The sequence below is a fragment of the Drosophila gunungcola genome, assembly GCF_025200985.1.
Source record: "Drosophila gunungcola strain Sukarami chromosome 2R unlocalized genomic scaffold, Dgunungcola_SK_2 000004F, whole genome shotgun sequence".
NCBI classification, from domain to species: Eukaryota; Metazoa; Arthropoda; class Insecta; order Diptera; family Drosophilidae; genus Drosophila; species Drosophila gunungcola.
The window spans coordinates 5,354,643-5,380,618 of record NW_026453167.1 but is presented as its reverse complement, the minus strand read 5'-3'; the positions used below and the strand labels follow the sequence as shown (position 1 = coordinate 5,380,618).

General features: G+C 42.5%; 5 protein-coding genes across 19 annotated transcripts; 3 read left to right on the top strand and 2 right to left on the bottom strand.

Moving 5' to 3' along the window:
- Window positions 1-12: 12 nt before the first annotated feature.
- Window positions 13-1,456, top strand: LOC128254348 (uncharacterized). Its single transcript, XM_052983402.1, has 5 exons — window positions 13-335; window positions 393-599; window positions 662-734; window positions 795-970; window positions 1,024-1,456. Exons 1-5 carry the CDS (start codon window positions 194-196, stop codon window positions 1,452-1,454), a joined length of 1,029 nt encoding a protein of 342 aa, XP_052839362.1. The 5' UTR covers window positions 13-193; the 3' UTR covers window positions 1,455-1,456.
- Window positions 1,457-1,595: 139 nt separating this feature from the next.
- LOC128254347 (nucleosome assembly protein 1-like 1-A) lies at window positions 1,596-3,696 on the bottom strand. The gene is made up of 6 exons (XM_052983401.1): window positions 3,567-3,696; window positions 2,979-3,086; window positions 2,440-2,908; window positions 2,243-2,383; window positions 1,989-2,177; window positions 1,596-1,925 (listed from the first exon to the last, which is right to left on the bottom strand). The coding sequence occupies exons 2-6, from the start codon at window positions 3,062-3,064 to the stop codon at window positions 1,695-1,697; spliced, it is 1,116 nt and encodes a 371-aa protein (XP_052839361.1). The 5' UTR covers window positions 3,065-3,086; window positions 3,567-3,696; the 3' UTR covers window positions 1,596-1,694.
- Window positions 3,697-4,380: 684 nt separating this feature from the next.
- Window positions 4,381-14,013, top strand: LOC128254346 (solute carrier family 12 member 6). Of its 11 annotated transcripts, none has more exons than XM_052983390.1 (22): window positions 4,381-4,402; window positions 6,084-6,238; window positions 8,139-8,330; window positions 8,585-8,718; window positions 8,784-8,866; window positions 8,929-9,031; window positions 9,098-9,203; window positions 9,271-9,400; window positions 9,458-9,576; window positions 9,644-9,862; window positions 9,928-10,084; window positions 10,146-10,405; window positions 10,459-10,711; window positions 10,779-11,141; window positions 11,213-11,399; window positions 11,465-11,680; window positions 11,743-11,850; window positions 12,184-12,237; window positions 12,912-13,004; window positions 13,361-13,494; window positions 13,556-13,695; window positions 13,761-14,013. In XM_052983390.1, exons 2-22 carry the CDS (start codon window positions 6,103-6,105, stop codon window positions 13,850-13,852), a joined length of 3,279 nt encoding a protein of 1,092 aa, XP_052839350.1. In that variant the 5' UTR covers window positions 4,381-4,402; window positions 6,084-6,102; the 3' UTR covers window positions 13,853-14,013. The 11 variants fall into 11 exon arrangements, with proteins under 11 accessions (XP_052839350.1, XP_052839360.1, XP_052839351.1 ...); XM_052983391.1 differs by lacking the exon at window positions 4,381-4,402 and adding an exon at window positions 4,579-4,787 and having other exon boundaries at window positions 6,084-6,214; XM_052983389.1 differs by lacking the exon at window positions 4,381-4,402 and adding an exon at window positions 4,579-4,787.
- A 159-nt stretch (window positions 14,014-14,172) lies between these two features.
- On the top strand, window positions 14,173-16,126 carry LOC128253766 (WD repeat-containing protein 47). Its single transcript, XM_052982437.1, has 5 exons — window positions 14,173-14,355; window positions 14,522-14,679; window positions 14,738-15,140; window positions 15,204-15,427; window positions 15,791-16,126. Exons 1-5 carry the CDS (start codon window positions 14,320-14,322, stop codon window positions 16,014-16,016), a joined length of 1,047 nt encoding a protein of 348 aa, XP_052838397.1. The 5' UTR covers window positions 14,173-14,319; the 3' UTR covers window positions 16,017-16,126.
- Window positions 16,127-16,196: 70 nt separating this feature from the next.
- On the bottom strand, window positions 16,197-25,498 carry LOC128254297 (calcium-transporting ATPase sarcoplasmic/endoplasmic reticulum type). Of its 5 annotated transcripts, none has more exons than XM_052983310.1 (10): window positions 25,097-25,251; window positions 22,132-22,279; window positions 21,985-22,002; window positions 21,825-21,907; window positions 19,556-21,727; window positions 19,381-19,496; window positions 19,072-19,308; window positions 18,892-19,009; window positions 18,703-18,820; window positions 16,197-16,456 (listed from the first exon to the last, which is right to left on the bottom strand). In XM_052983310.1, exons 2-10 carry the CDS (start codon window positions 22,247-22,249, stop codon window positions 16,428-16,430), a joined length of 3,009 nt encoding a protein of 1,002 aa, XP_052839270.1. In that variant the 5' UTR covers window positions 22,250-22,279; window positions 25,097-25,251; the 3' UTR covers window positions 16,197-16,427. The 5 variants fall into 5 exon arrangements, with proteins under 5 accessions (XP_052839270.1, XP_052839271.1, XP_052839269.1 ...); XM_052983311.1 differs by lacking the exon at window positions 16,197-16,456 and adding an exon at window positions 16,770-17,034; XM_052983309.1 differs by lacking the exons at window positions 16,197-16,456; window positions 25,097-25,251 and adding an exon at window positions 25,348-25,498 and having other exon boundaries at window positions 17,302-18,820.
- Between the last annotated feature and the right edge of the window lie 478 nt (window positions 25,499-25,976).

Sequence of the window (25,976 nt, the reverse complement as noted above, 5' to 3'; positions counted from 1 at the left end):
CTTTTCTTGTTAATTTGTGTAAACGAAATTTAAATTGCTTCTTTTGGCGCCAAAATCATTTCTTCATCGATTACTTTTATCCCACTGAAAGTATCGATCTGTTAACTTTCTTTAAAAACTATTTCCCATTAGGATTTATATTAAATTTGTACTAATATTACCTTTTTCTCTTTCTGTAAATTTCAAAGTAACTATGCAATTGTGCAGTATTTTTCACTCAATCTTGATCATTTTTATATTACAACTTTTATTTAATAAGACCTACTCCAAACTGAATCTTAAGTATGCGATTTTAAGGCAAAAACAGGCATCCAAATTACAAAATGACACATTCGGTATGTATTTATGAGATACTTTGTAGGTTCGACTTAATGTATAAGTTTGTTGAAAAGCCCATAAACAGAGAATCAAATATGATGCTCAGAAAACAATGCGAGTTATTTTCTATAAAAACAATACCAAAACATTGGAAACATCTGCCTATGACGACACCTATGATCTTAATGGGTCAGGTTGTTCAACTTCTGAAAAGTTTGCCATAGTTTTGCATGGCTGGATTCAAAGTTGTTCGGATGAATGGGCCATCTCACTAATTGAACGTAAGTATTAAAGGAAATTTCTATGTTCGAAATTATTTATTTTAAATTTATAAATATTTCAGGGCTCAGTTATTACCGAGGCGGTTGCGTGATATGCATTGACTATAGTGTGGTAGCCAGTTCCTCGTACATGCGGTAAGCTTATATCTAAAAATTAAATCGAAAGTACGAATTCTAATTCCCAAACTTGCAAAGGCTATATACAAACTTTGACACCTTAACTGGAGCTATAGCATCCATTATTTTGACGCTCATCAAGCAGGGATTTGATCCAAAACGAGGCTATATGTTTGGCTTTAGCTTCGGCGGACAACTGGCTTCAGCAGTGGGAAGAAATTTATACCCCCATCATGTCATCCAAAGCATAGACAGTCAGTATTTGAATGGTTTTGCAAACTTACCTTAATTGTATTTTGTGTTTAAGCGTGCGACATGGCTGGACCCGGATTCGATCCCATTGCGGTGGACCACTCGAAGGCCGGCAGACATGTGCAGTGTTTCCACTCGAGTCGGGACAAAGGAACCTTTGTGTACTCCTGCCACCGCAACATAATGCTGGGCAGCTGTGGATTGAAGCAGCCCTCGGTGGCCAGTCAACTTCACCTGGGAAGTCATGGTCTCTGCGTCGACATATACATAAACACCTTCGACTATCCCTTCTACGCACTGAACTCAACTCCGCCGGAGTGCTATACCTGGCAAAAGGCTGCCAAGATACCAGATGGCTATACAGTGGGTTACGAGGAGAACTTTGACAGTCAGGTCACGGGACAAATCTTTGTTCCAACTAGTTTGCATTATCCCTACAACTTATCGAAAAAGCAGCTCATGTTGCTTGCAAAAAACAATGGTTAGACCATCACAAATCAATGTAGACAGTTTACTTTCATCTAGTTATATTTTAGTACAATTGTATCACTACCTCAGCAGATTTAAGTTTAAAGCAAAGGGAGTTAGGTAAAATATCCTGTTCGATTTATTAGAATTCAGCTCATATTCGTTTGTAGTTAACTTTTAATTCACCAAAAATATATTTCAAATCAAATTTGAATTATGTATATACATTATATCGGTAAACCAGCCATATCAATGTGCCTACTGATTCGGGCAGTCATTGGGGGACTGTTTCTTGTTACCGGTAGGTTTGTTGTGGCCCTTTGCTGGAGGGGCATCATCGTCATCGTACTCGTCCTCTTCGTTCTCGTCAAACTCCTCCTCGTCCTCGTCGTCCTCATCATCGACAATGTCGCCAGTGTAGTAAAGCACCGCTTTTGGAATAATTCTGGCGCGCAAAAAGTGACCAATTTCGAAATCGGTGGCCAATATCTGCAATAACGTTTGAAAATTAGCAAAGATCCTGGGACATGGCTGCTGCGAGGCCAAGCTAACCTGCTGAGATTCGTCATCGATTTCTTCCTTGTCGGTTGGAACCTCTGGTGGGTTGAAGAAGTTGAAGAAGGAATCCGTTGGAACCTGCTTGACAATGGTGCGCACAGCGCCACGCTCCTTGTGCTTCTGCTTCTTCCGGATGGTCTTGACGGTCAGGTTCATTTTCTTTTCCCAGTTGATGGTGCAGCCCTTTAATTGGATTTATTTAAATTAAACACCGATGGCGGGGCTAGGAATCGATGGCGTTAGCATACCGTGCACTTGTAAATCTCTGGTCCTTCGAATGCGAACGGATCGTCGGGATCCACAGTGGACTTCAGCACGTACTGTTTTGTTAGGACAGAGTTGGTAAAGTACTCGTTCTTGTCGAAATGGAACTCCAGGGTGTACGAATGCTGTCAAATAGTTATGGTTAGCATGCAGTAGGACTAGAAGAGAGCCTACAACTCACCCCATCATCGTACTTAATGGATATATCGATCAGCTTCTGCATGGCTGGCTCGTCGTGGGGTTGCACCATCTCGGAGAGAATGGCCGTGTTGCGGAAAACCGTCAACCAGAAGCCGGGAATGCCCTTGGCGTCCTGGGGAATACTTTTCAAACTCTTCAGCGCCTCGCGGAAGTGCTCGCCATCGGCCTCGTTTTCCGTATCCGGCTCCGGCTCCTTCCAGTTGGGCTTCTCCTCGGCGGGATCCACTTTGCCCTCCACGATCTCCTTGCGCTTGTCGAACAGCGGCTGGTATTGGATCTGGTACTTCTGCTCCAGCTTGTAGACCTCTTCGAAGAACTCGGCCTCGATTTTCAGGTGCTCCAATTGCAGGTTTTTCAAGCACACAATTCGATTTTGCACCGGAGCGGGCAGCGTCTTGACCATTTCCTGCAAGTACTGCCGCCTCAGGACCGAGTTCATGTAGGCCGGCCTGCGATTGGAGTTAGATTAAGTTTAAGTAAATGACCCAAATTCAGTGCCAAAAATTAATAGCTACTCACATCGACTGGCAGTCGGAGCCAGACTTCTCGTCCTCGATTTCGTTGCAGGACTCGGTGTCAACGTTTCCCTCTGGTGGAGCGTCCATTCTTCAATAAATGCTAATTTCACTGAAAGATTAAGGACTCGCTTAGTTCTTTGTTTTTTTTTTTTTGTGACTCGCCTTTGCAAATGATGTACAGACTGATGTACCCATGTACATATACATATGTACCTACATAAATTCAGGTTCATAGACATACAGAAAATTGCAACTGTGAAGGAATCCCCAGACTGAATGCACATGCAAAACATGAACTACATATTTATTAGTGCAGCTAAATATTATAGAAGTTAACATTCGCACACATCGAAGGGCGTTTTAAAAACTAATACGCCATTTGAAATTTATGTGTGTGTGCATGTGCGATTCAATCAAATTACCACACATTGCTTTCTTTGAAAACACGTGGTGAAGCAAATGGGGCTCGGTTCAATTGGAATTTCTCGGTTTCTGATCATTTTGATCGTGATCACCTAAGACCATAACAAAGGCTAACTTACTGACCCTTAATTAGCCACCAGTCATACATTAATTAAGCCAAACTTACCTTTAGTTGAACAGACACACGAAAAGCACCGAAACGACGCCGAATTGAAAAAGAAATGGCACAAGTTTCGCGGACAGCACAGGGTGATTCGGGCACTAACAGCAAACAGCAAATCCGATCTAGTGTTATCGATTAATTCAAACTAGGCATTTATATAAATTTTATCCAACTAACCAAAAACTATCTATTAATTATTGTAGTAAGCAGTACTAAATTAACAAGTTAAGCGAGTAAAACGCTTAATAAGAGCACATTTTGTGTTCTTAAATGCCTATCGATATTATCGAAAGAACAGCAATAAAACAGCTGTGGCTTAATATTAAAATGTTAATTAACCTTATTTTAAAGAATTAATTATTTCATAGCGAATAAATAGAAATTTAAGTTATATTTTTAAATAGTTACAAGTTAAAAAAACAGTTTTGAAATGTTTCTTAGAACTATCGGTTGGTCCCCACAGCTCTATGTAAATAAATAAAGTCTCTACATAGCGCATTTTAAAGTGTTTAGCATATTAAAAACAATGTCTTTTTTTTAATCCACCATAATTTTTTTATAGAATTATTAAATACCAGCACAAAAACATCAAAATATGCAGAAAAAAGTATAAGTATATAACGGTGCAATATGGCAAATTTAATCCGAAATGCACAATTTTGTATTTCAATATATGAATTTCAATTTATGTGCACAAGACAAAAAATCCATCCAATATAAACACCCCCATCGAATGCATCAATAGCCACAAGGGGCTTTTTAACTGCCTTATAAACTTTGCCCAGAATCAGTAATTTTCTGCGTTCACAAATGGCGAGAAAGATATTATTGATAAGATGGTATCATGGGCTTTTAGGGTGATAATTGCAATAAATATATCACTGGCGGACTTTTTTATCCAAAATACAATCGAATTCATGCGTCCCCTATGCGTTACATTTGATTTCAATTAGACTTTTCATTAATACAACAGTTTCCCCCAACTCGCGATTCCAAAGTATATACAGTGGAAAATCATTTTGTATTACTCATGCGCCTTTAATATGATAGTTTTATTTTATTCGTACAATTGAAAAGTTCACTAAATAATAAGCAGGAGAGGAGGCGGAACAATAAACAAAATAAAAACCGAGAAAGGACGTTAGTTAGCATAAGTGGATCGTCGGTGAAATAGCGAGTTCAAAAGGCGCTTGCTCAAATAAATGGAATAAAATTTCGCTGCGCGTAAACATTACATTTCAGTTTTCCCCCGCACCACAAGCATTCCCGATGTATTCGTATTCACAATCCAATCCAAACCAATCCAATCCGTATGTATGGCTGATTGTTCTGTGCTGGACGAAGTGATTTGGCTATATCCGCGGATCGAACCCTTTTGGTTCTCTAGATGTTAGATAATACGCGCTTTTCCAGCCAGTTTCTGGTTCTGGTACTTATGCACATACATACATATGTATATACATATATGGAAATATGAATGTATCTGCATGCACTTCTTTGTGTACCAGTATTTACGTTAATCTATACATATCTGTGGAACGATTTCGTGTGTATGCAGGGTGCAGAGTGACCCCCAATCGATGGGAACAGATTTATGCACTTATCAATGAACTAGACCCCCTTCTTGGCCACCTGATTCGCTCGCTTTCGGGCCGAAATCGGGATGAGATCTGATCTTGATAGACTAGAGAGCTTTAATGTATGTATGTATTTTGTATATTGGACTGATAGTAGGAACATTTTTCGATTTACTCCCCAATTTCGCTGCTAGTGCATGACTATTTGTTGTTTGTTTTTCCTTTATCAGTCCACGCTAAAAATACAGTGCCTCCAAATATTTTACGCACCGTCAAAACATCGCCAACGCATTATTTAGATATTTAAAATCTTACCACTTGAAACGAGTTTTTATATAACTTTCAACACTTGAAATTATCAAATCCAGTCTTGGGTGGAAACCAAGTCATATCTTATATAACGAAACCCGTGACATAACACTTCAGAACCGTACTAAATGGCCGTTATCTTATGTTCACAACAAGTGTGTAAACCGATTAGCACGAACAGATCGAAAACAACTTTTTATCTGACCTGAAAAGTGGAGCATAAATCGGAGGTGCCATTTTTTTCTGTTTAGTCATGTACTAATTTCAAAAGTCATGTGATAGCAAACTAATTTTATGCAAATAATGTGATGTGGCCTTCCGCAGCTTAAGACACCTTCGATCACGCGTTGTTATAATTAATTTAAGGTGCGGCAGAAATAAAAAAAAATAGATAACCTGTCCTTAAAGTTTATTGGCTTTCGGGCTTAGATGAATTCGGAACCAACTAAAATAAAACATTATCGGCGCAAAGAAAATTTCCTGGCCTTAAAAGTTTATCAGTAACTGGGCTTATGTGAATCCGGAACCAACCTAGTGGAATTATGATCGTCGGGAATGCTTTTGATTTGTGATTTTTTGTTTAGTTCCTGATAAGGTTTTGATAATATAACTTAAATGATTTCTTTGGTTTTAGAGTGCCTTAATCCAGAATAATGCCAGATAGATTTCAAGTCACAAAAGCAGACGAAGACACCGCATTGGACTATAACCAGGATGAATCTGCCAGTGGAAAACTACTAGGAGACATCCACGATGAAACCCTAGGTGAGAACTATGGGTCCTATACGGGTAAGAATATTTATGATTTATTTATGCGATTATATAATAGGTAATTTCTAAGAGCTACTCCTTTTTTTTTTTAATTTTTAAATTATTGGAAAACCATTTATGAATATAATAGTTATACGTTAGAGATACCTTTAACCTTTTTTTTATTTTTAAAACCAGTCGAATTGTGTTTGAGAGCCATAAAGATATGATTTGACTATAATAATAGCACAATAGTTAATTTCGAAGAGTTATGTTTTCTTTTTACCCACAAACATCTGGAGTTGTATGTGTTCCTTGCCTTCGAATGCCTACTGTATCCCCAGATAGAGCTTACGGGCCTGCAATCCTATCCTGCGCTGCCCCAATTGCCCGAGTCCAGGATGTCCTGCTGACACATTTCGTCGCAGCTGTAAGCCAAAGCTCCTTGTACCGTTGTACCTGTGGAAAGCTCTAAGGCACAGAGAGAGAGAGCCGCCCAGGCGGTGCAGCTTTTCCTTTTCCCTTGGATTTCCCTTCCAGCGGATGCTGGGCGAGAGAGGATGGGTGGATTGGATGGTCTGGATGGTTAGATGGGTGGATAGCTGGATGGGTGGATAGCTGGTCCTGGCCAAGTGGGCTGTAGGCCAAGGAATGTACACCTGCAACGGCGCTCTCCGCTCTTTGCAGCATCGCTCGCGCTCTCGAAGAAGAGTGTGTGTATTAAAAATGTGTGTAGACAAAAGCTTTCGATTTCATCTCAATTGAACGCTCAGGGTCCTGGGCAACATAATTTTTATTCGGCCGAATACCAACAGTTTTCTTAGTTTTTCTATTAATCCGAACGAAAAGTAGCATACATCTGAGCGTTTTCGCTCGCCTAAAATAATTTTAGAAAGAATCTTCTTTCAAATAATACAAACAACAAATAAAAACAAAAAACAAATAACAAATAAAAGAAACATGAAAAACCAGTTCTTTTTGAGCACCTTTAACAAATAACATACTTTTAACAATCGACGAAATTCTAACAATAATCAAATACGTGAATAAAAGTGCGTTCAATTACAAAGTGTGTGCCATTTCAGAGACTACAAAGTCCTGGGACTTGAACATCGAGCTCGACAATTTCCGTTTCCCCTGCATTCCCATATAAAAGCGCCAAGCTATCCATTTCGTAACAATTTTCAGCAGCATTCGTTTTCTATGCACTTTTTGTCAGCTCGAGAGCCGCATTACAGTGGAAAAGGAAGACTTTACGGCATTTATTTACCGCCCCACAATGACGGCCTGAAAATCCTTGACCTAAATTAATCGGTTACATATTTTTTGTCTGAGCTGGCACAATTTTGCGTAGCTGCGACTGCACAGCACAGCACAGCACAGCATCCCTCGTTTCCCCATTGAATTTTAAAAACCGTCCTCACCTCCGAAGGCCCCTGGGGCATTTCCCGATTAGGAACTCCTTTCCGAAATCCCAAATCTCGAGTATATAGGCGCACGTCCTAAGCCATGTGAACACACATACTATATACTATATACACCGAATATCGGCCACGCCTTTCGGTTATATAATGCTGATGCTGATGCTGATGCCGATACCGATGCCGATGCCGATGCGTGGGGCTCCCCTTAAGCTATGTCCCTTAAATTCTCGTCCGCATTCTAGTGTTACCTAATTTTAAGTGAAAAAAGTGCAATCTAGAGCAAGGGTTTGAGGCCAAACATAACGTTAACATGCAAAGTAACAGTGCAAAAGATGATTCGGATGAAATGGAAATAATACCATCCGAACACAATGGTACAGTGCACGACACAAAAAATGAAGGTATGTGTGGGATCAGTTAGTAAAATATTATACCTAGTTTAAGTACCTCTCACATAACTATGATAAATAAGTTAGCTAGCCTTACTATCCCTAACTCTTTTGGTTTTCTTTTAGACTCAGGTGATATCCACAGGGCTGAAGAAAACCAGAAGTCCAATATCGACCCAAATCTATATCTATACGATGATGATTTGGAGACCAGGCCCCATATATCAACATTCATTTCATCAATTGCCAATTATGAAAACACGATACCAGCGGCCACCGATCCCGATGCAAAGCCGGCAGCTCCATCGGCTCGAATGGGTATGTTCGCCACGAATTAATTAACTTACTTGTTCTCATATTGAAAGGCATCGGCGCGATTCAGACAATGGAACATCCATTGCAATGTTGGTTGCCAGACCGACAAAGCTGTGAAGGAATGACTACTTTAATCCCCCATAAAGTGTTTTAACCTTGGCTTTGCGGCACAAGTTGGATTTGTTGGGGAAACCATTTTCATCTATTAACTCACCTATGTATAACTAACAATTGTCCTTCAACGTTTTAACTTTAAGGTACCCTAATTGGAGTGTTCTTGCCATGCATTCAAAACATCTTTGGTGTCATATTGTTCATTCGATTAACATGGGTTGTTGGAACGGCTGGCGCCGTGTGTGGATTCTTAATTGTGTTGACCTGCTGCTGTGTGGTAAGGAGTATCCCATAGTTATGTCCTCCATTCGGGCCACATTCGAATCCTCATCCTCTTTCCAGACAATGCTTACTGCGATCTCGATGTCGGCCATTGCAACGAATGGAGTGGTTCCGGCGGGTGGGAGTTACTTCATGATATCACGGTAATTACAAGGAATTATGAGAAAGTAATAATAGCAGTAAAAGTAATGACAATCAACCGCAGATCCTTGGGCCCTGAATTTGGTGGAGCGGTGGGAATGTTGTTCTATACGGGAACCACTTTAGCAGCGGCGATGTACATCGTTGGTGCGGTGGAAATCGTATTGGTGAGTTAAGAGCCCCCACTTAAACTTAAAAGTGCCATTACTTAATTATTCATTCATCGCCTGCAGACATACATGGCGCCATGGGCATCAATATTTGGGGATTTTACCAAGGATGTTGACGCGATGTATAACAATTTCCGGGTCTATGGCACACTGCTGCTCATTTTTATGGGTGAGTTAAACTTGGGGATAGTGCCAGTAGTAAGGAGTAAACTTTAATGTCGTGGCTATAAATCAAGGTCTCATTGTGTTCCTGGGCGTGAAATTCGTCAATAAGTTCGCAACGGTGGCCCTGGCCTGTGTCATACTGTCGATAATAGCGGTGTATGTGGGAATATTTGACAATATCCATGGCAACGAAAAGCTATAGTAAGTGCCCGCCGAGTGTTACATTTGAATGGCCACTTAAGCTCCGCTTAATTGCAGCATGTGTGTTCTGGGAAAACGGCTCTTGAAGGATATCCCCCTTGACAACTGCACAAAGGAAGACCCGTTTATGCGCGACATATACTGCCCGGATGGTAAATGCGAGGAATACTTCCTAGGTGAGCGTTTTCGGAAGATTTCCTAGTACATCAAAGCGATACATAATGAATCTCTAATGAATCTTAGCCAACAACGTGACCAAGGTGAAGGGCATCAAGGGTCTGGCCAGCGGAGTTTTCTACGACAACATCTTCCCTTCGTTTTTGGACAAGGGACAGTTCATAGCCTACGGAAAGAATGCAATTGACATTGAGAACACCGATGGCCAGTCATACAATCAAATCATGGCCGATATAACCACATCGTTCACCCTCCTTATCGGCATCTTCTTCCCATCGGTCACAGGTGGGTTCTAACTTTCACTTCTTCTTACTCAGATGGCATATAATATGTAACCCGTTTTTGTGCAGGCATCATGGCTGGATCCAATCGATCTGGTGACCTGGCTGACGCCCAGAAAAGCATACCCATCGGAACGATATGTGCCATTCTGACGACCAGCACCGTCTACTTGTCCAGCGTGATGTTCTTCGCCGGCACAGTGGACAATCTCCTGCTGAGAGACAAGTGAGTTCTAGTACTATCCACCTACCAAAAAGTATATAACTAAGATGTCCAATAATTTCAGATTCGGTCAGTCCATCGGTGGCAAATTGGTGGTGGCCAACATCGCCTGGCCAAACCAGTGGGTCATCCTGATTGGCTCCTTCCTGTCCACCTTGGGCGCTGGTCTGCAGAGTTTGACTGGAGCTCCCCGCCTGCTGCAGGCGATTGCGAGGGACGAGATAATCCCCTTCCTGGCTCCGTTTGCCAAGTCCTCGAAACGTGGCGAACCCACCCGTGCCCTGCTCCTCACCATCGTCATTTGCCAGTGCGGCATCCTCTTGGGTAAGATTTACGTACGCCTTTTTCGAATGAGTCTATACTATTGTGATCCACAGGCAATGTGGACTTGCTGGCGCCACTGCTGTCCATGTTCTTCCTCATGTGCTACGGCTTTGTGAACCTGGCCTGTGCCGTGCAAACCCTGCTGAGGACTCCCAACTGGAGACCCCGCTTCAAGTTCTACCACTGGAGCTTGTCGCTGATCGGCCTGACGCTGTGCATATCAGTCATGATCATGACTTCCTGGTACTTCGCACTGATTGCTATGGGCATGGCCATCATCATCTACAAATACATTGAGTACCGAGGGTGAGTTAGCCTCATGTTTCTAAGGGTCTAAGGAGAACCTAATTAACTATCCCTATCCCAATGGCAGTGCTGAGAAGGAGTGGGGTGATGGCATTCGTGGAATGGCCCTCACCGCCGCCAGGTACTCGCTCCTCCGCCTGGAGGAAGGCCCACCGCATACGAAAAATTGGCGTCCCCAAATTTTGGTGCTTTCGAAGCTCAACGATAACCTCTTGCCAAAGTATAGAAAGATATTCTCCTTTGCCACCCAGCTGAAAGCTGGCAAGGGGCTGACGATTTGTGTGTCTGTGATAAAGGGCGACCACACCAAGATAACCAACAAGGCCGTGGATGCGAAGTCCACGCTGCGCAAGTACATGACCGACGAGAAGGTTAAGGGATTCTGCGATGTCCTGGTATCCCAACAGATCGGCGAGGGTCTCAGTTCAGTGTAGGTTTTCTTTGGAAGTTGCTGATAACTGAGCAGACTTTTAATTGAATTTAATGTATTCGCAACAACAGCATTCAAACAATTGGACTGGGCGGCATGAAGCCCAACACTGTCATCATCGGATGGCCATACAGCTGGCGGCAGGAGGGCAGGAACAGCTGGAAGACCTTCATCCAGACGGTCCGCACTGTGTCCGCCTGCCACATGGCGCTCATGGTGCCCAAGGGCATCAACTTCTACCCAGAATCAAACCACAAAGTAGTATTTACCTTACCGCAATCGTCCTCTTCGTTGTATACCATCCCCCCCACTCTCAATTTCAGATCGGTGGCAACATTGATATCTGGTGGATCGTCCACGACGGTGGTCTGCTCATGCTGCTGCCCTTCCTGCTGAAGCAGCACCGCACCTGGCGCAATTGCAAGCTACGGATCTTCACAGTTGCTCAAATCGAGGACAACTCGATTCAAATGAAAAAGGATCTAAAGACATTCCTGTACCATCTCCGTATCGAAGCCGATGTCGAAGTTGTTGAGATGGTAAGCTATATCTAGGAAATGAATTTACATAACCCATTAAAACTTTCTATTGTAAACTACAGAACAACAGCGATATCTCTGCTTACACCTACGAGCGGACCCTGATGATGGAACAGCGTAATCAGATGCTGAGAGCATTAGGTTTAAATAAGAAAGAAAACTCCAAAGTGGTAAGTGGTCAACATTTGGGCAGCAGGCAATCATCCACGACATCTGTTCTGCATCTGTGACCCTTCGAAGTGAAGTGGCTCATTCGAGACGTTCCAACTCATTCCTGTTTTGTTTATACGGCCACGATGCACATTTAGTCTTTCGTTTACTTTAATCTTTATTAGCATAGTTTTTATATTCGTTCGTTTTGAAGGTTGCGTATTTTGATTTGGGTATTTGTTGGGAGGAAACCATTTTGCCCTTTGTTTCTCATGTACTTCCAATTTCCATATCATGCAACTATCTGAGATCCAAATTAAAATTTTACACTTTATATATTTAAAAATCAAAAGGTTCAGACTATAATGGACTTTAAGGAAACACCCAGTGATAATAAATTGTCTTTGGTAAAGAGTATAAACAGAATGACTATATTGATCATGTATATCAAGATACAAACTATTCATTACCCGAACTATGTATTAGAACCTGATTGTGTGTAACTCATCAGTGCATTTTTCGGCAGGAGCACTTGTGCTCCTTTCATCCTTCATACATCTATGTGTTGTTGTGTCAATGTGATGTTGCTAATGCTCACCCCCTCCTATCTATTGTAACTCTATCGAATTGTAAATTACTCTCAACACCCACTATTAAACTTGCTTTATAAGTAGCCGTTATCAGCAGAGTGCCAGGATCTTCTAAACTGGCAGAGCCAAAACAATCTATTTGAAATATGATGTCCTTTCTATTAAAATTATGAAAACAAAAATGTAACTTTTTTATTTTCTTAAAGAGTTTCTGGTTTTGTGCTATATATATCTTTTTCTATATAACTCTTCGGTACCCTTTCATTTAAAAATCTTTTTAACGAGTTAAGACTACTTGCTTAAAGAACTGTGAAGCTTTGTTTTAAGATAAATATACATCCGAATATAAAGTTAAAGGAAAAAACGAGTCTAAAATTAAAGTAACCTGCTTTGCGGTAATGCATCCCGAAAATAGTTAATCCCTCTCTGATATTGGCCTCTCTACTCTTCTGCAACCTATTTTCTCATACTCCTCATGGTAACATTTTCAGGTTCAAACAATTGTAGACCACCATTATGACGCCACCAAAACGGCGTCTAAAGTTCGCTTCGCCGATCCAACTATAGAAGAAATACAGCATCACGTATGTACTGCTTTTAGATTTTTATTTACCATTGTGTCTAATCTCTCGATAATACACATAAGAACATGTATACTATATAATAGTGTTAAGTGAGATCAACGAACTCATCAAATGTAAGCCTGAAACATTTTTTGATTTCCAACCCATACAAACAAAATCCATAGTAGACCATGAAATTCGTTTTTAAGTTGACTTGAGTTCTTATTTTAGTGATATTTTGGCTTTTTACCATTGTTGATTTGACATAAACTTTTAAGTTTTGGTTTTAATCGACGGCACTTGTCATTCGGAGTCAATAATAATAATTGTCTAACATAACATAACATAACATATCATTTTTGAACGAAATTCTGTAGGATTCTCAGAACGACGAGAAACGTAACTCAATTGATTTGGATGGTCCCGAAAACGCGGACGCACCCGAAACGACTTCTAGCAAGGATGAATCGACAGAGAAAGCCGACGGAGACTTTAAGTCCAGTGTGAAACCGTAAGAAGGACCCATTTTGTACCTACTCTATGGCATACTAAACTAAACTCCATTTCCACAGGGATGAGTTCAATGTTCGTCGCATGCACACAGCAATAAAACTAAACGAAGTTATTGTAGAAAAGTCACAGGATGCCCAGTTGGTCATAATGAATTTACCTGGACCACCTAGGGAAGTGAGAGCGGAGCGTGAAAGCAATTGTAAGACTAGGAAAATGTGAATTATTTAGCATTAACTAACACTAACTATTTTCGCACCCTTTCAGATATGGAATTTCTGGAGGTATTAACAGAGGGCCTCGAGAAAGTGTTAATGGTTCGTGGAGGAGGACGAGAAGTTATAACAATTTACTCTTAAGAGCATTAATCGCTCAGTTTTATAAGAGTTCGCAACACTAGACAAGTTTAAGAATCAATCAAATTTTTAAAAGAAAGGTTATTAATTTGTTATATTCAATCATATGTCCAAATATTTTATTTTTACGTAAATAAAATATCAAAAAATTGTAACAATAAGAATCAAGTGGATTTTTGAATTGGGCGGAAACGAAGTAAACAGTGGAGTTCTTAAATTATTTACCATTTACCCAACTTTTTACATAGGTAAAATCAACGTTTGTAGAATCAGATGCATCTGGTGGATTGCCCAACACTGCGATTCGGTGGTTTCTCCCAACTTTTGTTATTTCAACCGTAGCGAGTTGTACGTTTTATTACCTTCGATGGCTGAGAAATTTCTTGGGCCAAATAGACTCGTTCGAAATTCCTGAAAATACTCAAAATACATTTCAAATACTCTGAGGATACTCCTTAAATACTCCATTAATGAATTCGGAATCGAAAGACCTGGACTTAAGAAAGGTTCGTATGGTGTTGTCTTGCTGAAGATTGCTCTGTTTATTTTGAACACGCAAGCAACTTTTTGGGGGTATCCAGCGGTAAAAGCCAAACAAAAGAGCCCATTAACATATGCATTTGGGTTGATCTAAATTTCGACCATATCTATTGACCATTTTCTCTGCCACAGGGCGATGTAGAAAGACCGCACTTCGAGGCAGTTACCACATTGTCGGACTCGCAGGCGATTCGGAGCGTTGACTTTCATCCGAATGGAAAGTTGTACGCGGTGGGCTCCAACTCGAAGACCTTTCGCATCTGCCAGTACCCCCAGCTGTCCAAGCTAAGGTAATTGCCGTCTAGGGTTTACCATTTCGAATGGTTAATCATCTTAAATCCCATGCAGACATGGCCAGCAGACGACGGTGTATCCCCCATCGGTGCTTTGCAAGCGAACGAAACACCACCGGGGCTCCATATACTGCACCTGCTGGTCGCGGGATGGCGAACTCATTGCCACAGGTTCGAACGACAAGACCATCAAGTACATGAGGTTCAACAACGACACCAACCAGTTGGTCGGCCACGAGATGGAGCTCAACATGCACGACGGCACGGTCCGGGACATGTGCTTCCTGGACGACGCGTCCACCAAGTCCAGACTTCTGGCGAGTGGCGGGGCGGGGGACTGCAAGATCTACATCACAGACTGCGGATCTGGGACCCCCTTTCAGGCTTACAGTGGCCATACGGGGCACATTCTGTCGCTCTACAGCTGGAACAATGCGATGTTTGTGTCCGGATCTCAGGTGGGTCTTCGTCTTCTCGATTAAGCCCCATAAGTTGTGTAATTCAATGGTCTCCCCATGCAGGATCAAACGATACGTTTCTGGGATCTGCGGGTGAACGTCTCGGTCAACACCTTGGACAGCGAGCGGAAAGACGGTGGCATGGACAACTCGGCGGTCACTGCCGTTTGTGTGGATCCCACGGGCAGACTTCTAATTTCCGGACATGCTGACAGCTCTTGCGTTCTGTACGACATCCGTGGCAATCGACCCATTCAGCGTTTCTATCCCCACAGCGCTGAAATAAGGTAGTTTTCAAACCATTTGTATACCTATGAAGGGGGTATAAAGTTTACAACTTGTAAAGTGGGTCTAGTCATGTCCGTCTGTCCGTTTGCTTGTCCGTCTGTCCGATTGCTTTTAAACCTATCTGTATGAAACTTTCCCAAGTCATTTTTATTTTCTAACATATATGAATTCACAATGAGATATGAAGATGGTTTCCTATTTCAGAAATACATTGTAAATTTTATAAAATTCGGACAACGATATCGTATAGCTGGCATAGGAACCATTGGAGAATTCATGGACAAATCGATATAACTATATTGTTTTAAGTTTTTTTAATAGAATAGTTTAGGGCATATAAACTATAACCCATGTCCTTCCAGGTGCGTCCGCTTTTCCCCATCCGCCTACTACATGCTGACTTGCAGCTACGACAACTCGATCCGGCTAACAGACCTCCAGGGCGACCTGGCCCACGAGCTCTCCTCGGTGGTGGTGGCGGAGCACAAGGACAAGGCCATCACCATCCGGTGGCATCCGACCGAGTTCTCGTTCATCTCCACGTCCGCGGACAAGACGGCCACATTGTGGGCCCTGCCGCCCTCGTAACGGCCTAAATCGTTGTTCTTGAAACGGCTTTAATTTCGTTGTCAATATTGTATTTCTGCAGAATAGTTCAGACTGATCTAATTTATTAAATAAAACGCATTCCATAAAAGCATATATGTATTTCCTTAAATTTTCGATGAAGGCGGCCCCCAAAAATGAAAAGACATCATTCTAATTTATATATTTATATTTGGTATATATTTATTTAAATCCGTTCTTACTAACCCACAGTTCCATTAATGTTTTACTTTCTAAAGCAAATAAATTGATTTATGTTGGATTTAATGTTGCAGTTGCAAGTAACAGGGCTGGCTTAGCGATTAATACACGAATGATAAAGGCAGAAAAATTTGTCCTCCTTCACATTCACTTTCACTTTCACATTCGTATCGGTTCTGGTGGTCCAAACCTTTACATCCTGTCGACGACGACGTCAGGAACTAGATATTATATGTAACGGTGGCGATTATTACCAGGTATTCTTGATTCTTGGGGGGATTAGCCAACGCAAGAGCAAACCAAATTGGGACAGGATTTGGGTATCTTGGGTCCAAAACTTAGGACCAGCTAAGCGATCTGCGGCTTCCGAAATTCTGGAATTTGGCAGTTTCGGTGGGTTCATACTTACTACATACTAAAAGGATTTTCAAGAGGGGGGGAATGTACATATATGTTTTTTCTACTAAAGGGTAAAGGGTAAAGGTCATAGGTCAAAGGGTAAAGGGCAGAGGCAGGGAAAAGTACACAGGCCAGTTTCGGATTTCTTGTTTTATTATTTCGTTTTTACGTTTAGATATCTTACATGCTGAATTTCAAATCTGTGATTTCTCGGTTATGCCGTCGAGTGCGATAATGTAATAGACCATAATGTACAGCAATTGTTCTTTTCTACATTCACATCAAATTTGGCGCACTCGGACATAATATAATAACTGCACGTACTTTTCTAAAGCAGGGATGGATTCAATTTGTGTTATGGTAACTAATCGGGGGTCCAGTTAATGAAATCTGGGATTGACTGTATAAAATAAAACGAATAGTTCATTGAGAGATGTATTAGGTAGGTTGGTAAAGGTAGGTAGGTAGTAGATAGGTGGGCATATCAATATCAAGACGTCGGATGGCAACGGCATCTGCCAGAGGGATTCTATTGCTCCGACAAGTCACGTGCACGTGCAAGCAAACGGAATTTTAAAAAAGGGAATTAACTTGCAGCAGCGAGCATAAGCTTGTTTTTTGGGGCAGTTCTGGGTCCCATTTTCTTCGGGGGTTCGTAGAGCCAGCGCACGTTTTAGTTCTGCATAATTTATTTCTTTAATGTTAGGTGTAGGTAATTTTTGTTTAATCAATTCACAGCGTCTCTAATTGTATAACAGAGTAAATTATGTATAATGTTAATTTAATAAGGTATTCTCTAGAAATGCTAGAAGGATTACACTTAATTCCTTACAACTGAGGCTGACATAAATTACACAATTTGCTTTCAATAAATCCCTCAAACATTTTCAATACGATTGCTGCACCGCGCAAACTGTTTTCGGTTTCGGATGCCATTGGTTTAGATATGCCATTATGGCATTATAAACGATCGCCAGAGACCCTGATCCTAATCATTTGCTCATATATGTACATACAATACAATACAAATGGAAACGATAACGTAGATTGTGTGGGAGTTAATGTGTAAAGTGTGCCGCGTCGAGTCGTATCTACTTAATATCTTGTGCTCAAAATAATTCTTACAATTATGGAATGAATGAACCAATATTTGCATTTCACGGGTATATAAATAAGGGGAATTGAATTCAATTACGTTAAGCAAACCAAGTTAAAAGTACTCCTCTAGAAAACATTAGGACGCTTGGCTGGAATCTTTTAGAACATCAACGTACAATTAGATTCGATTAGGAAAGGTTTTTGGTTCTACTTAAACAGATTAAACAAAAATTGTTCATGAACGTTCCATCGGTTACAATGTTTTGTTCTTTTGCATGATTAAGCCTACACTTTAGTATTTCAGTTACTAAACACAGAGACGAAAGTGTGAAGATAAATAAGTTTGGTGTCTCATTTCCAGAGATTTGATTTTTCCTACAATTTTCGTTTTTGGTAGCCCAGTGAAAATTATGGGACGAAAACTAACTAAAGTAATTGAATATACCGGTCGGTGTGGAACTCTCTTATGTATATATAGCATTGTATGTACAAAAAGCAATCCTGCTAAATTTAATAATATACAAACACAAATATATATATATATATATGTAGGGTATACGCGTGTTAGATAAATCGTTAGCTCATAGAAAATGTTGATCATTTAACGCTGTTTGTTCAAAGCCAAAAGCCAGGGAGTGAGTCAGTCGGCCCATCTTGTGGTGCCACCAGTCAATTCTGTGACACCGGGGTGGAAATCAGTAGTATTTGGGAACAAACTTCATGTGGGTTAAAGTCGTTACGTTAGATTTAGATGTATATAATTGTGGGTTTCATGTTTCGGATTCTGTTTCGGTTTCTGGTTTTGTTTTGTTTCTGTTTATATTTAGTAACATTTTATACTAGAAATTAGAATAATGAAGTTGGGCTTATGGATTATAATTATATTCTTAAAGCATCATAGCGTACAGCAGGCCAAAGAAGACAGCCCACATTAACACAATCCCATGCATCTTATATATAGGACTCTCACCATCTGCGATTTTTCTAGCAACAAACTTCAATGTCTCATCTAATAAAACTACAGGAATTGAGAATTTCATCACAGTTATCCATTCCTCAGCAGACAACGGTGTCACTTGGAAGACGGTCTATAAAATATAACAAGGTAAGCATTATATACATTAATATATCTATATATATATATACAACTGATACTTACGGAGAGGACATCGACGTAAAGAATAACAAAGTGAAGAGTGAAGGATAGTGCCATTGATCCAATCAGCCACAGGTTGCACCATGGGGGCATGGTAATCAGCGACTGATTCTCAGACAAGCTAATCAAATTGAAACAAAGGGGTTTTTCTTGTCTATCATTGCGTCTTATCATGTGACTAACCTGTTCATTGCGTTCAACATTTCGATTGTCACCAGCACGGACAGGGCCATGGTCATGGCATGGGGGTCGCTGAAGATCTTGCAGTCGACGCCCTTGAACTCGTCACCACCGCCCAGGCAGGCCAGATGGTGGGTCAGCTGCCAGTAGGTCAGTTTGGGTCCCTCGTCGGAGAACACGAACCACCAGGCGGCGGCACCGACGGTAGCAGCGCCGACATAGAAGCCAATAGCCATGTAACTAAATTAAAGTAGGGCAAATCGTTCTTACTTTTATGTTTATGTTAAAGAGCTTAAGCTATGTTGTGCTTACCGGAAGAACAACCAGCCGGAAATGAGACCCTCATCGGCCTTCCTGGGGGGCTTCTCCATGATGTCCAGATCGGGGGGGTTGAAGCCCAGAGCTGTGGCTGGGAGACCATCAGTAACCTGTGCAGAAAGGTCAATTAGTAAGCACTTACAATAGCTAATTCATCATAAGAACTTACCAAGTTAACCCAGAGCAGCTGGACGGGAATCAGAGCCTCGGGCAGGCCAAGGGCAGCAGTAAGGAAGATGGAGACGACCTCACCGATGTTCGAGGAGATGAGGTAGCGAATGAACTGCTTCATGTTGTTGTAAATAGCGCGACCTTCTTCAACGGCGGACACAATGGAGGAGAAGTTGTCGTCGGCCAGCACCATTTCGGCGGCAGACTTGGCCACAGCGGTACCAGAGCCCATGGCAATACCGATCTCGGCCTTCTTCAGGGCGGGGGCGTCGTTGACACCGTCACCGGTCATGGCGGAGATTTCGTTCATGCCCTGCAGGAACTCAACGATCTTGGACTTGTGCTGGGGCTCCACGCGGGAGAAGAGGCGGGAACGGGCGACGGCAGCCTTCTGTTCGGTGGGGGAGAGGTCGTCGAACTCGCGACCGGAGTAGGACTTGCCAGTGGTGTCCTCGTCCTCGGAGAACACACCGATCCTGCGGCAGATAGCCTCGGCAGTGGCCTTGTTGTCGCCGGTGATCACAATAACGCGAATACCGGCGGCACGGCAGCGCACAATGGAATCGAAGACCTCCTTGCGGGGGGGATCCAGCATGCCGACGACGCCGACGAAGGTCAGGTTGACCTCGTACTGGTAGAACTTGGAGGAGTCGCCCAGATCCATCTCGTCGGGCTTCATGGGGCTGTCGGCCACGGCCAAAGCCAGGCAGCGCAGAGTGTCGCGTCCAGTGCCGTACTGGCCGGTCAGGGTCAGGATCTTGGCCTTCAGGGCCGAGGTCAGAGGCACCTTGCTGGTGCCGACGCGGGCGTGTGTGCAGCGCTCCAGGACACCCTCGGGGGCGCCCTTGACGAACAGCTTGGGGCCGGTGCCCAGGCGGGAGGCCTTCAGGGGGGTGCAGTACGAGGACATGGACTTGCGATCGCGTGAGAACTCCAGGGTGAACTCCTTCTTCCACTTGGTCTCGATCTCGCCGCGGCAGGCGATGGCGGCGGAGCGGCGGTCCAGGCCGGACTTGTTCACGCTGAAGCTGTTCAGCTTCTCGGCCAGCACAATCAGGGCGGTCTCGGTGGCCTCGCCGACCTTCTCGAAGGCCTGCTTGAACTCATTGTAATCGATGGCCGAGTCGTTGCACATGATGCAGATGGTGGACAGCTCCTGCAGGGCATCGTGGTCGGCCGCCTTGACGCGCTGGCCGCCCAGGAACACCTCGCCGATGGGCTCGTAGGTGGAGCCGGTCATCTCGAACTCCAGGAAGCTGCTGTCGTTGCCCTCGACCTTGTCGAAAATGAACATGCGCGAGACGGACATCTGGTTGGTGGTGAGTGTGCCGGTCTTGTCGGAGCAGATGACGGAGGTGCAGCCCAGGGTCTCCACGGAGGGCAGGGAGCGGACAATGGCGTTCTTCTTGGCCATGCGGCGGGTGCCCAGGGCCAGGCAGGTGGTGATGACGGCGGGCAGACCCTCGGGGATGGCGGCCACAGCCAGGGCGACGGCGATCTTGAAGTAGTAGATGGCGCCCTTGATCCAGGAGCCACCGTGGGCGGGGTCGTTGAAGTGGCCGATGTTGATGGCCCACACGGCCACGCAAATGACGGAGATCACCTTGGACAGCTGCTCGCCGAACTCGTCCAGCTTCTGCTGCAGCGGCGTCTTGATTTCCTCCGTCTCGGACATCTCGGTACGGATCTTGCCGATGGCGGTGCTCAGGCCGGTGCCGATGACGACGCCGCGGGCCTTGCCGGCGGCCACATTGGTGCCGGAGAAGAGGATGTTCTTCTTGTCCTGGTTGACGGCACGGGGATCGGGGATGGCGTCGGTGTGCTTGATGACGGACACCGACTCGCCGGTGAGGATGGACTGATCGATCCTGAGCGTGGTCGAGTAGATGTGGGTAATGCGGATATCGGCGGGGATCTTGTCGCCGACGGACACCTCCACCAGATCACCGGGCACGATTTCTTTCGCGCGCACCTTCTGGATGCCGGACTTGTCCTGGCGCACCACCTTGCCCATCTCGGGCTCGTACTCTTTGAGGGCCTCGATGGCCGACTCGGCGTTGCGCTCCTGCCATACTCCCACCACGGCGTTGGCTATTAGGATAAGTAAAATAACTAGGGGCTCTACAAATGCAGTGAACGTTTCCTCGTGTTCCTCAAACAGGGCGAGAACCTGGGGGTTGGAATACATAGGGAGGAAATAGGTGTGTTTAAATGAGCGTCATACAATCCAGGGGTGTTTTTCTTGTTGGCTTAAGAACGTGACTTACAAATGAGATGATGGCTGCCAACAGCAGAATCTTCACCAGCAGATCGTCGAACTGCTCCAAGACCAGCTGCCAGATGCTCTTTCCTGTGGAATACAATGGTTAGTATGGGTAAACAATCGAGTGTATGGGGAGATCTGTTCGGATCGGGTTGACTTCGCACCTTCCTCGGTCGGCAACTCTGTAACGATAAGAAAACAAACACGTCAGTCGATTCGATTCGATTCGATACGATTCGAAAGGGGTAATGGAGGTGGGAAAGGGAATTGGAATGGGGATTACTACTACAACTACTACTACTACTACCAACCGTTGGGTCCATATTTCTTCTGGTTCGTCTTGATCTGGTCGAGGGTTAAGCCGCGCTCTGCGTCCGTTCCGAAGAAGTTGAGGGACTGTTCGACGGTTTTCGAGTGACCGTCTTCCATCTTGATTCGTTATCCTCTTCGTTCAGTAGCCTGTGTTTGGGTTTTCAAAGTAGACACGCATTTTAGTTCTCTGATGGGCTATTTTCTTAATTCTACGATTGATTCTGACTGGAATAGCAATGGCAAATGTGTATGCACGTATATATGTACTTGGCATGGTCGTTTGCAGTTAAAACTACCTCATTAGGTTCTGAATAAGTGTTTGTTCGTTCGTACATGTGCATGTGCACAGGGAATTGGAAATAGTAATAGAAATAGAAATAGAGGTGCACATACACAGGTGCTATATGCTAATTTTCAGATACTTCGGGCCACTATTAAATCGCGCAGTTATCGCGCCAACTTTGGATTCGATTGGATCGGATCGGTTCGGATTAGAGAATATGCTGGAATAATTGCATTAGCATTACCCTGGCCAAATCACTCTCCGCTTATGAGATTCACACACGTGTCACTTCGCACAACAGACGCAGTTTCAGATTTTGCGAATTTATTGCTGGGGAACCTTAGACCGATATGTCGGGTAATCCTACGTTAGCCTCGGAAAACAACGCACTGCGTGTGTTAAGTACTTTTTTCCACTGATTCTCTATACATTATAACCCATGGCGCTTTTTTCTAAATATGTGTGCTGATAACTATTGCACTAAGTCTCGGGCCGCGCATTACTGCCTATCGGCGTTTCTCACTTTGACTATGACACGACATTATTCGGAGCAGGGCTGAGTGAAAACGTGTATCGCTAATCGTACGACTCCTACCTATTTGTTCATCCAAATAGTTATAATTACGTGGCTTGAAAAACTCAATTTATTTCACCTTTTGAAGTAGCCCCTACTCGAGCGTTGATTTTCTGCTACTGAAATCTAATTGCCGGTGTTATCGATTATTCAGAATGCCAGTTCGATAGTTAACTGGTGAGTTTCCAGATGCCTACGAACTAATTATTGTGGTGAAAAGCGAGTTTAAATCGTTGTCACAATTGTTATATCTTAAAAAGAATTAAAAACTGTTATAACAAATATAAGAAACTTATTTGTGTAAATTCACAATACTGTGGTGGAAAACAAATTCAACTCTTAATCACGTTTTTATATGTGAATTGTTATGAGGAAGGATGTTAACATAAAAAATACAATACAATTATTTCTCACTTCAAAACTACCTTTACTTTTTGGTTTAAATGAATTCAAAACTCTTTTCTTATCTATATATTTTCATAAGCACCGATTACTGTGAAATCGCTATCAAAATTCGCTATAAGGAACGATTTTTTAACACTAAAAATTCTATGAAAAACAGTAATGAATTCAAAACTCTTATCACAATTATTAGAAATTTATTCATATATTTTCATATTCCATCCAGCGAGCAAGTGAGACAACCGTACTGTCAACCGCATAACAAGCAACACTATTCTTCGCACATTTTGTGCTCAAATTAATGAGATCAAGAGCCCGCGCAATAAATAGATCTGGGTGCCAGGTATTCGCCAGCAGCGACATTTTTAAATTTTAATTTTAATCTTTTTCGCGACCAGACACTAAAATCAGGCCATACGGGGAATTTTGAACGGCAGCCAACTCGCATAATACTTGAATATTACGCTGGGGGGAAGCACAATTACATACGTAACTCTTTTCAAGAGTTTCCCGCCTCTAAAAAGACGTTATTTTTCGAAAGATTGTCAGGAAATGTGCTCGATAACGACTTATATTTGAACACACAGACGTATTTCGAAAACATCTATATGCCATATAGTCTATATGTTTCTAATATACTCATGTATAGGTCTATACGTGTGCATTATGGAGCAAAAAAATCGCCTCTGTCCGAGATGGGCTAAAAATAGAGTCCTAGCACCCGAAAAATACAAGCTCAATTTTGAACATTCGTACATATAAAGAGATATGTACTAGGAACACGTAAATAAGTATGAATGTACATATACAGAGAGACGATCGTAGGGAGAAATATTTATTGGGCTATATGTGTGATTTAACGGCTTATGATATTTCGAGCAGAGATATCTGCATTCTAATGGATGTCGACATTTGTGCGCTACGTTTTCAATAATTCCGATTGACAAAGTCCACTGATGATGTTGTGTAATTATTGAGGGAGTTTGGGGGTAATGGTAAGGGTAACCCTAGGGTAAAAATGTGTCTAGGGCACGTTTCGGCCCAGATCCTGGGATCAATGTATTTATACTTTTTTCGCTGCTCCACAACTTGCTTTTCAGGGTACTTTTTTTCTCGAAGGAAAGTCAGTTACAGGCACTTGCTGACATAACACGAAATCAAAAAATACAGGCAAGGACTAGCAATGATCGTGTGTGGTGATAACATTGGGAAAAAGACATGCATTCGATTCGGATACGGATATTTCCCACCGGTTGCATAATCAGATTTTCAATCACAAATACATAGACCTCGGGCACTGGGGGAAAACTTTACATCTGTGTCGGATCTATTTGTGGTGTGCTCTCGTATTGGTGACATTCAAAATTTTCAATTCGACTTCGGAGGTCGAGGTCGCTCACTGTTTGGTCCCCCTTACGGATATTTCGAACCGTACGAGATGTACGAGCTTTGGACTCTGGGAGGAGGGTGTATAACTAAACTGGGAAGACACTTTGGAACACGGTTTTTCGAGTGTAAGCATGTTCGTATGTAGATGTAGTAGGTACTTCGGATAACTTTTTTGATATTCCAGGTTTAACTTTGAAGGCGCGCGTTTGAATATTTTGTACATTTTGGGATAGATTTGCTTGTGCTCAATGGAATTTTGGAGTAAATCACTGGCGTATTCGCTTTGGAATTGTTGCAAAAAATCAACAAAACTTACAATTATTATTCCTAGTAAAAATTCCGTTATTATATAATAAATTTATTTAAGTCGGAAGACCAAGAGCTAACACAAAGATCGCGCTATTATAACGATCAACGGCAACTGAACGCAAGGAGAACGCTGCTCGATGAGAGTGTCTATTTGAATTACAAAATTCATATATTTTGGCAAAATTCCCAAAACTACATACACTCTCTATTTTGGCCCGGGAAAATACTTTTAGCACGCACAAACTTTTGAGCACTTACCACCTATCCTCCTATGCGATCCGAATTGTTGGCCGTTCTGTTCTGCTGTTCTGCTCGTGTTTTTCAAATCTCGCCAAAGCGAAATATACTGCGCGGTCCCCAGCCTCAAAAATACATATATATCCACATAGGTGGGAATACCACCGCAAGCACAAGCACTAGCACACGGATATACGTATATATATATCTATTTAGGATCGGTGGGAGCACAGATACGTAAAAGTGTAGAGTCTAGAGCAATGTGGGGAGATCACTTGTGCCTGTGAGTGTAGGCTGATTTCGAAAAATGCACGTGTGTTTGTCCAATATTTAGAAATCGTTATTTTTAAACCAATCTGGGGAAATTATGGTAGATTGCATAGAAGGGTTTGTCACTTAAAGGTGTTTATGCCTTAAATATAAAACTATTTCAAAACTTTTAGAAACCTATTGGAAAGTATAAAACTGACTTAAGTAAAATATACTTTTTCAATATTTAATATTTCTTAAAAAAGTCCTATAATCTTTTAAAAGTTGTTGATGCTTAATTTATAACTTACCTATTTCTTCTTCCGAAATAAACTAAATTTGTTGGAAAGTGTATGCAGCAGTGGGCTTCTGATTTAAAAATTATTCCTATGGCTTTTCTG

Coding starts and splice junctions, on each gene's coding strand:
- LOC128254348 (XM_052983402.1), top strand. CDS start 194: ATGCAATTGTGCAGTATTTTTCACTCAATCTTGATCATTTTTATATTA. Junction 600..661: donor GGCCATCTCACTAATTGAAC/GTAAGTATTAAA, acceptor TAAATATTTCAG/GGCTCAGTTATTACCGAGGC. Junction 971..1,023: donor TGTCATCCAAAGCATAGACA/GTCAGTATTTGA, acceptor TTTGTGTTTAAG/CGTGCGACATGGCTGGACCC.
- LOC128254347 (XM_052983401.1), bottom strand. CDS start 3,064: ATGGACGCTCCACCAGAGGGAAACGTTGACACCGAGTCCTGCAACGAA. Junction 2,909..2,978: donor GGCTCCGACTGCCAGTCGAT/GTGAGTAGCTAT, acceptor CTCCAATCGCAG/GCCGGCCTACATGAACTCGG. Junction 1,926..1,988: donor TCGATGACGAATCTCAGCAG/GTTAGCTTGGCC, acceptor ACGTTATTGCAG/ATATTGGCCACCGATTTCGA.
- LOC128254346 (XM_052983390.1), top strand. CDS start 6,103: ATGCCAGATAGATTTCAAGTCACAAAAGCAGACGAAGACACCGCATTG. Junction 8,719..8,783: donor TGTTGACCTGCTGCTGTGTG/GTAAGGAGTATC, acceptor TCCTCTTTCCAG/ACAATGCTTACTGCGATCTC. Junction 8,867..8,928: donor AGTTACTTCATGATATCACG/GTAATTACAAGG, acceptor AATCAACCGCAG/ATCCTTGGGCCCTGAATTTG.
- LOC128253766 (XM_052982437.1), top strand. CDS start 14,320: ATGAATTCGGAATCGAAAGACCTGGACTTAAGAAAG. Junction 14,356..14,521: donor AAGACCTGGACTTAAGAAAG/GTTCGTATGGTG, acceptor TCTCTGCCACAG/GGCGATGTAGAAAGACCGCA. Junction 15,141..15,203: donor TGTTTGTGTCCGGATCTCAG/GTGGGTCTTCGT, acceptor CTCCCCATGCAG/GATCAAACGATACGTTTCTG.
- LOC128254297 (XM_052983309.1), bottom strand. CDS start 22,249: ATGGAAGACGGTCACTCGAAAACCGTCGAACAGTCCCTCAACTTCTTC. Junction 21,728..21,824: donor TGGCAGCCATCATCTCATTT/GTAAGTCACGTT, acceptor TCCAACCCCCAG/GTTCTCGCCCTGTTTGAGGA. Junction 19,010..19,071: donor ATGTTGAACGCAATGAACAG/GTTAGTCACATG, acceptor CAATTTGATTAG/CTTGTCTGAGAATCAGTCGC.